General features: G+C 42.5%; 1 protein-coding gene across 1 annotated transcript in view; it reads right to left on the bottom strand.

The window, feature by feature from the left end:
- Positions 1–12,886, bottom strand: part of LOC308321803 (uncharacterized protein) — a 110,588-nt gene that overhangs the window by 82,683 nt on the left and 15,019 nt on the right. The window contains exons 2-3 of the mRNA XM_080772893.1: positions 1,408–1,518; positions 286–333 (exon numbers count right to left, since the gene is read on the bottom strand). Of these exons, the coding sequence (XP_080629019.1) occupies positions 286–333; positions 1,408–1,518 (159 nt within the window). The remainder of the gene's footprint in view (positions 1–285; positions 334–1,407; positions 1,519–12,886) is intronic.

Genomic DNA, 12,886 nt, shown 5'->3' with positions numbered 1-12,886 from the left:
TATGACATGAAAAAAATCATTAATAACTACGCTTTGTGATACGTTATGAACTTGTAGATTAACTATTTAGGCTATATATAAAATAGTTTATAGGAATATGTTTAACATACAGGTGCGCTATATTATAGTATATCTATGGTGACTGAATTGCAACAAACCAATGAGTTAGACATAATGACTTTTCATGGTCTTGTGTGTGAAGTGATAATGGTACAGTGTGTTGAGGCAAACAGCTTCATTACAACAGAATAGAGAAATCATGGCTCAGTGTTGATGAGTACAAACCTCCAGTCTTTGCTGGTTTATATCCTGCAGGAACTCCCCCACCAGCGCCTGGTGAAACAACATTGCACCACATTACAATTACGGTAATAACAATAGAAACATAATTTTCTTGTTCTGTTGTTGTTATCTGTCTATAAATACACCACGTATCTGTCTGTCTGTACGTCTGTATTACACGTAACTCAAGAACCGTTCACCCAACCGACTTAAAATTCGACACATGCGTTTTCACACCCCCACAAGGAGTGCAGTATCCGGTGTCGAGTCGGTCGGCCCCACGGTTGTTCAGAACCGCCAAAAAAGGCCTCTGCCCGGGCTCTGGACAGGGCCCCTGCCCATGGCTCTGGAGATCTCCATATATGGAGCTGGCCTGTTCTGACATCACAATGTTGTTCCGACATCTGCATATACTCCATATTTGGGCATGAATAACTCCATATATGGGCATAAAAGGGACACAGTCATAACTAGAACTGCACTCTGTCGAGTGCCTACTGTCGACCGCTACGAACTTTCAAATCTCAGCCTCTCTGTGAAATATTGGTTTCAATATTGAGTTATTAGGTTTAGCTATGTGCTACGTACCAACGACTTCAAATTCGACACACGCGTTCCACACCGCTACAGGGAGTGCAGTGCCCGGTGTAGAACCAATATTGTCCATGTAACGTATTGTCAACCATGTATCGTGAATTTGTGATACATATCGCATCGCTATTAAAATGTATTATTACACCCCTAGTCAGCACCAATATAGTTGTACAAGCATCGCTGCGACAACAGTGTCAACATGTAGCAAGTCTGTATTTCATCTCTGTCATGCAATGATACATGACATGGCTTTGTTTTCTGTTTACATGCTCTTGTTCAGCACTTTGGTTTGTCTTCGGTCAATGTAAATGTGCTATACAAATAAACTTTGATTTGATTACACACACACACACACACACACACACACACACACACACACACACACACACACACACACACACACACACACACACACACACACACACACACACACACACACACACACACACACACACACACACACACACACACACACACACACACACACACACACACTCCCGAGTGATAGACAGCGTCTTCATTGGTTGTTACCTGGATAGAGTCCTACGCCTGGTCCAACACCTCCTGCTCCAAGTCCTGGTCCAAGACCACCTCCTCCAACTCCTCCTGGTCCGAGTCCAGCACCGGCGGGTATATACACACCTGCAACGCAACAGGAAAGATAAGAACTGGTTCTGGCTCACTCAATAAGAAAATGTGGCCAGCACTGCAGTCCATAGCCATTTAATGGGTCTTTTTTTATCACAACATTGTAATGTTTCTCAACAATGAGGCCATTCATTAGACAAACATTCCCCACCGCATTCATCACCACCGTGACCCAGCCCAATAACCTGTAAGTTGTCCTTGGCATACAGACATACATACACCTATTCCCGGGGTCATAGCATCGAAACAATGCCGATACATTGGCCCCAGCAAGGGTCATGGAATGGAATAAAAAACGGCTTTACGAGCTTGATAAAAATAAATAAAAGTCCCATTGTTTAAATTCTGATGAGGTATTGTAGTTTGGAAGTCCTCTTTCAACAGCGGATTCCCCCCAAACCCCCCCACCCCGCCACTTGGATTTCTGGCCCAAAGCCAGAGAAACTCCTGAGATGGTCATTCTGGATCCCAGACATGGCGGCCTCATGTGTGCAAGAAACAACAGAAACAAAGGAGAAGGGATTCGAAAAATAAAAGACTCCAGTCGTTCTCAGTCAACTGTAGCTAAATCCAAAGGGACCGGTGAGCTAAGGCCATAATTATAAAGTAGATTTTGTTTTAAGGGAAAACCTGGTTTGTATCACAAAAAAAACACAACGCAACGGAGAGCGAGAGGGGACCGCGGACTGCAGGACCGTGATGATTATGTTTAATGACTCTTTCATGTGTTGGGAGGCCAATTAATTTAAACCACATGTCAAAAGGCGTCCGTGTGTTTATTAGTGAGTTCTGTGTGAACCGTTGTGTTTTAGCGATGTGTCCACAGAGTGTAGTGCGGCCATTAGGGATGCATATTATATGATATTAGTGTCTGGTCTGGTTTGCTTGTAGGAATGGAAATGGATGAAAAATGTCAATTTGCAAAAGATTTGTCATTGTGGTTTTTGCCACCACAATGACATCAACATTTCTTCAAGAGTCCGAGTTAAACAAATGAGGAGTCAGATCCAATTAGTGTTGGTAACCTAACCAGTCTGGTGTGAAATTCTGAAACATAATGCCTAGTTTATATTTGGCTGTGTGCTGATTTATACTTTGCATTGCAGGGCAAAAATGGCAGATCTACAAGCTAACAATACAGACCTAAGCTGTTTTTATTAACACAACATGTATCTATATACACATCTGTCAAAAAGACAAACACAAGAAAGCTTGAGAGCTTATTTCCACTGTGGTCTTTTGACCACAATGTTATGTTCAGTGCGTGATGACACCCACACACAAGTGTAAGCAACTCAGGTTTAAAACATTAAACTATTGGGGTGGGAAGGAGAGATGATGTCGTTAAGATCAGAGAAGACAAAACTAACAAGGAATGAGAACGAGACGGAGACTTTAAGTACACTAAAGCCTTTGGATGAAATGGAACAGGGAACACCAATAAGCTCACTAAGTCATTTTGGTTGGAAGGCAAACTGCAAACTGCAAACGAAGGCCTGTGCCGGAGAAATGTAGAAGTAGTGACGTAAATCTCTCTCTCGTGTTTTGAGGTTAGCAAAGGACAACGTTGTCATTGCTACACAGATACCCCCTGACATTCCACACCAAATCTGATTATAAAATGAGGCAACAATATTTGGTCTGCCTGTCTGTTGAATATCACAAAGCCTTCTCTCCACCAACAGTAAGTGTGCCAACACAGATTTATACGGTTTGTGTGCCGTGTGACCTGACGTTTGTGTGCCGTGTGACTGTATAATGTTTTCTTTTGACCCTCTGACTCTTATAACACAAAGTGTGGGAGTGTAAATAGGGTGGGTGCTTACTGTTATGAGTGACACGTTATTTGAAAGGGTATGGCAGCCATGTATTTGGGATAACAAATGATCTCATGTACTGTAGGAACCCACGGACGGACGGGTGAGAGGATGCTCTCCAACCGGTTCCTATAATCGGGACGGTCAGGATGCTCAATGAGGCGAGACACGATCTGGTTTCCTCAAGTTTGGCCTTAAGCACAATGCTCCGTTCTGAGTCAAAAGAACATGAACTATAGTGGCTGCATCACTGCCTGCTATGGGAACTGCACTGAACTCAACCGCAATGCCATGCAGAGGGCAGGGTTGCACTTTAATCGCTTGTAAATATTGGTAGATTCAGGTTGAGGTTTCTTGGGCTTTCTTGGGCTTTTTTGTTGTTGAACATTTGCACTCCGTCCGTCTGTGTGTGTGTGTGTGTGTGTGTGTGTGTGTGTGTGTGTGTGTGTGTGTGTGTGTGTGTGTGTGTGGCCGTCCATCCGTCCTTCCTTCCTTCTGTCTGTCTGTTACCAGCTAATCTCACGTACCGCTGGTCCGATCCATGCCAAACTGTGCACTCACTCCCTGGATGCCAACGACGAACCTCTGCAACCAAATATTCCACAACGGCCTGTTATAGCGCCACCATGAGGCCGATTTAGGCAAAACACATTTCTGTAGATTACTCATACACATTTTATCCATACATCACACAATTCGGTATACACCATCTCCATAGTCATGTGATCAACATGGATCTGCACCATTTCCCATCTTCCATCCTGATTGGCTACGATTGGCTTCCAAAGCTCACATGATTGGTCCGTTTCGAACAAAATGCCACAAATCACAAACAGTGTGCAATTTCCGTTAAATTATACACGCACATTTCCACTAGGCTGAGGACGTGCCAATATTTTTTTCCAAAATCAGCCTCAGGGTGGTGCTATAACAGGGCAATTCCTGTTTTTACCTATAACTGCATCTATCTGTGTACAACTTTGTATGCGCACTCCCTAGAGGCCATGGAAAAACATTTCCCCTGCATCCCTCCACATCTGCCAGATATAGTGCCACCATGAGGCCGATTTCTGCAAAACACATTCTTTATATTAGTCGCACAGATTTCATCCAAATGTGTTGGATTTCTCAGATTATACACTGATTGGCTAAAATTGCCTTCCAAAGTTTACCGGCCTGTTTTGTACAAAATGCTTCACATGTGCTGCTCATCCAGAATTCTATCCTCAGAGATGCTATGAGTGATCTAGCTGGCTGGCTCTGTATTTCTGTATATTGTTTATATTTTGCCAAACACCACAAACTCTCCTATCCTCCTGGTGGAGACCTGTGCCCAGAAGGTCACTTTTTCTAGTTTTGGGCTTGTTTACATAGACCAGGTTGCTTATTTCTCTTGCAAAATCTGCTAACACTGGCAGATGTTTGTGCAGACCGCCAGCGCATCAGTGAATTTAGGCTAGACCATCTATGTTTTGTCAGACAAGTTCCGCAGGCTCATCACAGAACCTTGGCATCAAAACTATGGACTGTTTTCAGAGTGACAAGATGTTCCTGACGCCACACAACCTAGGGCAGTATATTTCTACTTCCCCTGAGCAATCAGGCTTAGAACAAACAAGCCAGGAAAAAGACAAATACGAATATGAATCACCCCCCCCCCCTTCATACTCTTTGGAACAACCAATATAGCATTTTAGCATCATAGACTCCCAGCCATTCTGTTTTACATCTCACATACATTACAGCCTCCGTAACTGAATCAAGCTTACATGATAGATGCCACCAGGCACTTGCCACTTGTCCTGCCCTACAGTCTTATTGGTCAGCTATATTTGATGTTTCGGATGTGTTACAGTTGCCCATAGATCCATCCATCCCTATTATTTCCCTAATTGGCGTCCTTCCTGAAACTATCCCCCTGCCTAAATGTCAATCAGACCTTGTCGCTTTTGTGACTCTTCTGGCAAGACGTCTTATTCTTATCCACAGGAAAAAACATACCCTCCCTCACATTCCCGTTAGATATCTGATAGGCTATACTACTTTAGAAAAATAAAGAATTAAAAAATAAATTGGTAAAGTATGGCACCCTTTTCTGTCGCATGTTGACCACCTTACACTTGTTTTTTTGTTTTTGTTTTGTTTTGTTCCCTTTTTCTTTTAGTTTTCCTTTAATATTTCCTTTTTTCTTTGGTTGACTTGATTTGTGTTGTTGTCTTGTTTGTGTTGTGTCTTAGCCAAAAAGCTGTCGTCTGCCAAAAACTGATTGCCCGGTTTATGAATGTCTACAGCTGTTTTTATCTGGATATCTAGACTTTTTGGCAGGCGATCACTTTTTGGCAACTGCCAGCCTTAACTACGGAAAGCTGCAATAATATGTAAAACCGCAATCTGCAGTCGTAGATAGAGGGTCACCTCTATCTACGACTGCAGTAAATATCGACTGCAGTAAATCTACGTGTGGTAAATAGAGGGTCACCGTTTGCCTCCTATGCAGCCCGTCCATGTCTACGTGTCGCTGAGCAAGACACTGAACCGCTAACAGCTACCACCTGAGCGCTGACCATCTGAGCAGCCATCAGCTGGGTAATAATAATAATTTGGTCCCCACTCCTTTGGGGTATTTAATTAGGGGTTATACGCAACGCAAGTGTCCTGCTCAGGGACACTTCAATACATGCTGACCAGGCCACAAACCAGAGACCATCCGCTGCCCAGGCGGAATCTCTAACCATGGGCAGCATGGGTGAAGCTATTTGCACAGTGGCCCTGGGTGAAGCTGAAACTGTGTGGAAGGGAAGGGAAAGGATTCCCTTCCACTCACTATAGCCCCCCGAACCAAAGGCTATAAAAGTAGGTTATAGCCTACAGTAAGAGAGATACCTGCGCTATACAGTACACCTTCCAGACAGGCTACGATCATATGATCATTGGTAAAATGATGTGAGTTTGCTTAATCACTTATAGGGGCGAAATCTTTTGGTAACGGTTGAGCTCGTATAAGGTTGGACTCTGGAACAGTGGGGCTGTGTTGGCCAAGGTTTCTAGAGGGCCTCCCCGACCTTTGGGCCCACAGCCCACCATGGGCCTGAGGCTGACAGGACCATATTGTCCAACCCTACCACACTGGACCACACTGATCTATCTCTGTACCACTGGCTTCATGGTGGAGCAGCCACCTCTGTGCCACCCTGGCACTGGGTGGTGGTACCAGGGTGGAGTATAGTGGTTGTTCTTCTATTGCTACATGCCTTTCACAATCAAAGGGAGGATTTCCTGTCTCGGAGAGAGCTAGAACGAGAGAGAGAGAGAGAGAGAGAGAGAGAGAGAGAGAGAGAGAGAGAGAGAGAGAGAGAGAGAGAGGCAAAAAGTGCCCTCTCCACTTTTTCCTTTGGTCAGCATCCCGTTGTAGTACTGTAAAACATGTCCTGGGGCAGACACTGGGTTCACAGACAGCCAGGGCAAAAAAAGGCATATTCTGACCTCTGCCAAGTGACCTGGCCTGGCCTATTCTACATTTTGTAGAATTCTTGATGATTGATCATAATTATCCTCATCGTCATTAAATATAGAGCTTGCATTCTTGTGACTGCACTCAACTTGTTGGCCCCATGAGAAAGTATTGGATTGAGTACAAAATGTGGAGATTGTATGCATAACACCCATCTGCCCAGTATGACTTGAGTATAGTTTGTTGATAGATTGTGCCTGCATAACACCCATCTGCCCAGTATGACTTGAGTATAGTTTGTTGATAGATTGTGCCTGCATAACACCCATCTGCCCAGTATGACTTGAGTATAGTTTGTTGATAGATTGTGCCTGCATAACACCCATCTGCCCAGTATGACTTGAGTAGAGTTTGCTAGCTCTCCATTCATTTTATCACCAAACCCAAACAGGCTCAAGGGGCAGTCAGTCAGATCTGATTTCCATCCATGAATTCACATATCACAACCAAACGTCACATTTGTGAGGCATATGGAGTATATGATATCTCACTGAATGTTTGCCTATTATGACATGGTCAGAATAGGGATGATTGATTGATTGATTGATTGATTGAATAGGCTTACTTAATTACAGTTTGCATTACGCAAGCAATGCTAAAAGGATAACACAAAAAACCTTTACATACTGTACAATATGGGGGTGGTACTATCTGTTGGCAAGCTAGACATTTTAAAATGTGGTTAATCCCCACACAGCATTGATTTTTCAATTTAGCAGACACTCTTGTCTTATCTCTTATCTGACATTGTTTTAAATGTCAAACACTGAACAGGAAGGTGGGAAGAGTATATCCAACTATACTGTACCATGTCCATTATTTAGTTTAGTGGTACAATATATCAACCTTTATTGAGCTTGACAAGTGGAATGTTTATCGACCGTTAAGGCAGGCAAGAGTTTTTATTTGATTCTGCCTGAGAACAATATCAATAGCAGAGATACAGCCAGTGTAAACAAAGCACTATAGAATCTAGGAACAAATGAAGGCATATATATTTTATTGTCACTTGTAACTTTGTAAGGGTATTTTAATGACTGGATGCAGGACAAATTAGAAAGATTATGATGTATCAAATTAATCTCAATAAAGTTCAATGATGGATTTTTTTCCGCCTAATAACTCCCGTGTTCATGACACGTTTTCTTTACAATTGTAATTTGTTACTTAAAAGACTTCACGTCAGTTACAACAAACTGGTGAGATATTTTTATGACTGTGCTCTGTGGGTGTCAAATAATTGGTCTCTTTTACTGAATGAATTGGCTGAGGGACCATGGAAATAAATAGTTGCATGGAACACATACACTCATGAACCGCGTACACGCATGCACGCACGCACGCACACGCCTCACCATCATTAATGACACAGACATTGCCATTCATAACACCTGCTTTGAGACTTTTTTAGCTTACTGTACAGTAGTATATCCATAAGCAGTGATTCTCTACCACTTTCATTTCACTTTGGAAAGTATCTGTGTCATTTTAGATTTTTCTTGTGTGTGATTTTAACACAAAATCTTCTTTTCTGGGGGTGCCTTGTGACCGGCACAAAACATTTTCAGATGGGGGTCCGTGGCCAAATACATATCAATTTGGGGGCCCTCCTTGGCACAAAAATATTTGAGAACTACCGATATAGCTGGCATTTGTAGAATCAGCATCAGGTCTTAATGGGTTAAATGCTGGAAATGTCAAATAAAAACAGTACGCTTATAACTTGGCATTCTCATAAACAACCAGTAAGATGCGCAAACGCGGGAAGCGAACGCAGCTCGTACATATTGAAGTTGTCAACATGACTCAGCCATAACCATATAAGGAGTCCCCAAAGCAGCTCCATATATGGGCACAAAAGCGTGACACACGGACACCAGCTCCATATATGGGCACAAAGGGGGGGGACACACACAGACAGACAGACAGACAGACAGACAGACAGACAGACAGACAGACAGACAGACAGACAGACAGACATGATCTGCTAGGTCTCATAGTAAGTGCTCACTGCGTTCGCAATAAAGATGCTACATAATAGATACTGTAGTTCCAACCGGACATAACCATCAGATGAAGCTGTGGTTGTGCTACAGTAGCCATACACTCACATATTAAGCATGTGGAAGCGGGTGCAGTACTTCGTTTAGACAGTACTTAGTTTAGACAAGTCATTTGGTTAGACCAGTCATTAGTCCTATTAGTCCTCCCACGGGGGAGCTCACCTAAACCTAACTTTAATCCATGTCTAACCAATGACTAGTGTCACACTGCCGACACGGAATGTGTGTGTGGAACCAAACAGGAGAGCGAACACAAGAATGACTGGATAAAAAATTACTTTACTTAACTTTAGAAATTAGAACACAGGAAACGCCACACAGGGCAGGAACGAAAACATAAAACATACAGGAACCCCAGGCAGAACAGCAGCGCAATGATGGCGTAGAACCAAACTATAATCCGACACAGAGTCCCACAAACACACCACTTAAATCACATAGTCACTAATAGGCACAACCCTTTGGTGTGTGCACAAACTTTGTCCTACACAAACATTACATGCCATTGACAATGAATGGACAATTTTGAGTGTTCGTGTCACAAACATTGAAGACAAAAGTGAGGACGCAACTTGTGATTGGCCGCAATGAGATGATGTATGTTGATATATGATGATACACTTCACACAGGTGTTTGTTGTTTTGTTCTTGTTTTTCTACAGGCAGGTGCTCGGGTGAATTTCACCCGGGTTTATTGAAATTGGGACCAGTGAAAAAATACCCACAATGGGCCTTTTTTATATATATAATATATATATATATATATATAATACCCACATTTTTCACCAATTGATACACCATGATATCTATTTCTTTTTTTTTTGTGAAAAAGAGTATAGGCCTACCTCAAATTGCCATGTATTGTTGTACTTTAATCAAGTTTGATGAGAAATATGTTTTGTGGAATATATTACATCGGTAAAATGTACTTATTGATGGTTTGACAAAAGTTGGGTTTAGTGTTCTAAGTAAGCCTACAGTACTTGAGTACATGTACTTAGTTACTTTACACAACTGGTGGAGGCTTGGGAGGCCCTCAGAGCGCAGCCTGCACCTCCATCAGCCTCGCTGTAATCACTTGGGAGGCCCTCAGAGCGCAGCCTGCACCTCCATCAGCCTCGCTGGAATCACTCAAGAACAGATTCCAAGCTGCACTACTGAATCTGTCAGCAGGGCCATTCAGGAACATGTGTACATTGTAGTTAGTGGAAATGAAAACATGAAGAGGAGGGCGTCGGGTGGACCAAACGGGCCAACATCCCGTTATCCACATTCTATTTGGGCCTGTCTATCTATCCCCAGAGGCTGTTTTTCATTTTTTGCCGATGGGTTCCCAGATTGGCCTCGCTATAACTGACACATCTGTGTAGCAGAGCATCACTGTGAGGTATGCAAAGTCAAATAAACTCTACACGCAGACAGCTGTATTGAAATACAATTATGTTCTCCAGATATAAAGAAAACTGGTGTAGGGACCTATGGACATATACCGTAGAACCTTAAGTATAATTTAAACAAAAGACACTCTCTGTGCACAAATAAGGTCAGGAACATTACCATTAGCACTGGATACTGGCAGGTTTAATGCCACTCCTGAAGAAGAGAGATCTTGCCTGTTCTGTGATCTTGATGAAATTGAAAACGAAGTTCACTTTTTGTTTTACTGCTCTAAATATGACGACTTAAGGGATATTTTGGTTAATAAGATGTCTTATATCTGTGGGGATTTCCTAGATTTAAATGACTATGTAAAAATGGAGATAGGTTTTGCCAAAGGGACTTTTGTTGTGGCAGATTTTATTTGTCAAGCTTGGGAAAGAAGACAGAGTACTGTATAAATCTGAGTTGTAATATAATTAATTATGTAATGTAAACATGCTGGAAATGCGTGAATTATGTATTGTAAACATGCTGGAAATGCAATTGTGAAATGGTGTCTTATAAACCCATGAGGGTTGGGCACATTGTGTGCAGGACACGGAAATAAATAAACAATCAATCAAAAAATATTGATTCGAAAAGGAGAGAGGGAATAGCCTAAAGCCTTGCTCACGTTCGACGCAAATTCGCAAAACATCATAAAAGGTCACACTGCTGCGTTTTTCAGATTTTTAGCATCGTTTTTCCGCCGGTTTTCTGAAAAGACGTGTCCAGTTTGCAAGGACCTTAGGCCGATTCTACAAATGCCCTTTAAATAGTTCTCAAGCTCTCAACACTTTCATGCCAAGGACCCCCAAAGTGATATGTATTTAGCCGTGGACCTGAAATGATTTGTGCCATGCAGGGACCTCAAGATTTGTGTTACAAAATGCTCGTACTGCGGCAGCAGTGGCACAAAGTGTGCGCTGTGAGCTTGTACAGCTGCTATTTTTGAGTTCTAAACCCTATCAGCTTTCTGAAAAAAGTATGTTTGTTTAAATGCTAAAATCTAAAATGACACGGATGCTTTCCCAGGTTTAACGGGTTAAAAACGTGGTCAATGCTCCCATCGCTATAGCTCTGTGGTATCTTGGCTGAGACATTCTCATTGGAGTCTGACAGTAGGATTAAGAATAAAATGCCTTTGAAAAAAAGGGATTTGTAACAGCTGTGGATTCCTCTGCTATAAGTATTTAAGATTTTGGTATCAAGCATGACAAGAGCAAAAGTTACGGTCTCTGATAACCATCAACCATCTGAAATCACTACAAGCTAGGCTGAATAGACAGCGTGTGCATACTTTGGCATGCTCTCAGAAAAAAGGGCTTATTAAATCAGATCATACAGTAGTACAGTACATGCTCTGTTGAGAGAGACAAAAAGATGACCCAAAAGACAGCAGGGAATGGACAATCCTAAAGGGGACTACTAGACTATAGAATATCACTGAAGAAGTGGAAGTTGATTTAAATATTGCTCAAGTAGAAGGTGAGACCTTAATTCTGTGCGGATGGGGGAGAGGGGGAGGTCATTTTCAGCTTCACCCAGCTGAAATACCAACCCTAGTGGTGATGAGTGCCCGTGAGGGTGGGGGCTGTTAGGGGTCAAGTGTCTTGTTCAAGGACACTTTGACACGGCAGGCCGGGAGGCAAAGCACTGAACAGGGGATTACCAACAGGCAGCCTTGATCTACCCACTAAGCTACGCCGTGATTTCTTGTGTAATCATTTCAGTATGAATGTGTCCTGCCAACCAGTCTTTCTCCAACGCTCTCCACAGTGGTTGGAATCTGTTCTTTAGAGGAGAACATCTTCAAAGGTCAGTGGTGTGCACAGACATGTAGAGGGGCAGGTGCTCAAGTGAAAAAAAAGGGCACCTTGTGCAGCACGTGGAACAGGCCAGTTGCCTTCATAGTGTGAGATTTATAGATTTTGGGGGCTAAATAATATATTAGAAGCTTTTTTATCAAGAATTGATCAATGTCACCATGGTCCAAAATAAGAAATAAATAAATAAAAAATCCCCCAAAAGGCACATTTCCAAAAGGGCAGGGGGTGCTCTAGCACCCCCTAGTGTCTATGTGCATGCCACTGCCAAAGGTTGCCCTATGAGGGGAAATAGGATAAGTGCAAACTAAAATTGTGTCATTACTGTCATAAGAGTATGTCAAAACAATGAAAATAGCTGATCTACAAGCTCACACCACATCACATGTCATCGCACTGTGAAAATATTGTAGATCTGCAATTATTGCCAATAGTTCACCTAATTTTCCACAATATTCACCGTGTGTCATGAATCCGGATGCTATAGGGTTCATTTGTTTATGTGAAAGGAGAATGACTGATTTTAGAACCTCTCCATGATTCCTGTCTCAGCCCACTGTGACTATCAAATAAATAGTCCACCCCCCCCCCCCCCACAAAAAGCTACTCTATTAAAGTAGACCACCAGTGGTCCATGGACCAGCTGTTGGTGGTCCCTCTACACCAAAAAGAGCAGACCATGTACAAGTATTGAGGATTTAAGTGGTTAACTGTCTGAAAATACAC

This window comes from Protomyctophum bolini (assembly GCF_963924005.1).
Source record: "Protomyctophum bolini genome assembly, chromosome: 9".
Taxonomy (NCBI): Eukaryota; Metazoa; Chordata; class Actinopteri; order Myctophiformes; family Myctophidae; genus Protomyctophum; species Protomyctophum bolini.
Note: the sequence above shows the minus strand (reverse complement) of the source record. Positions and strands in the feature narration are given on the sequence as shown.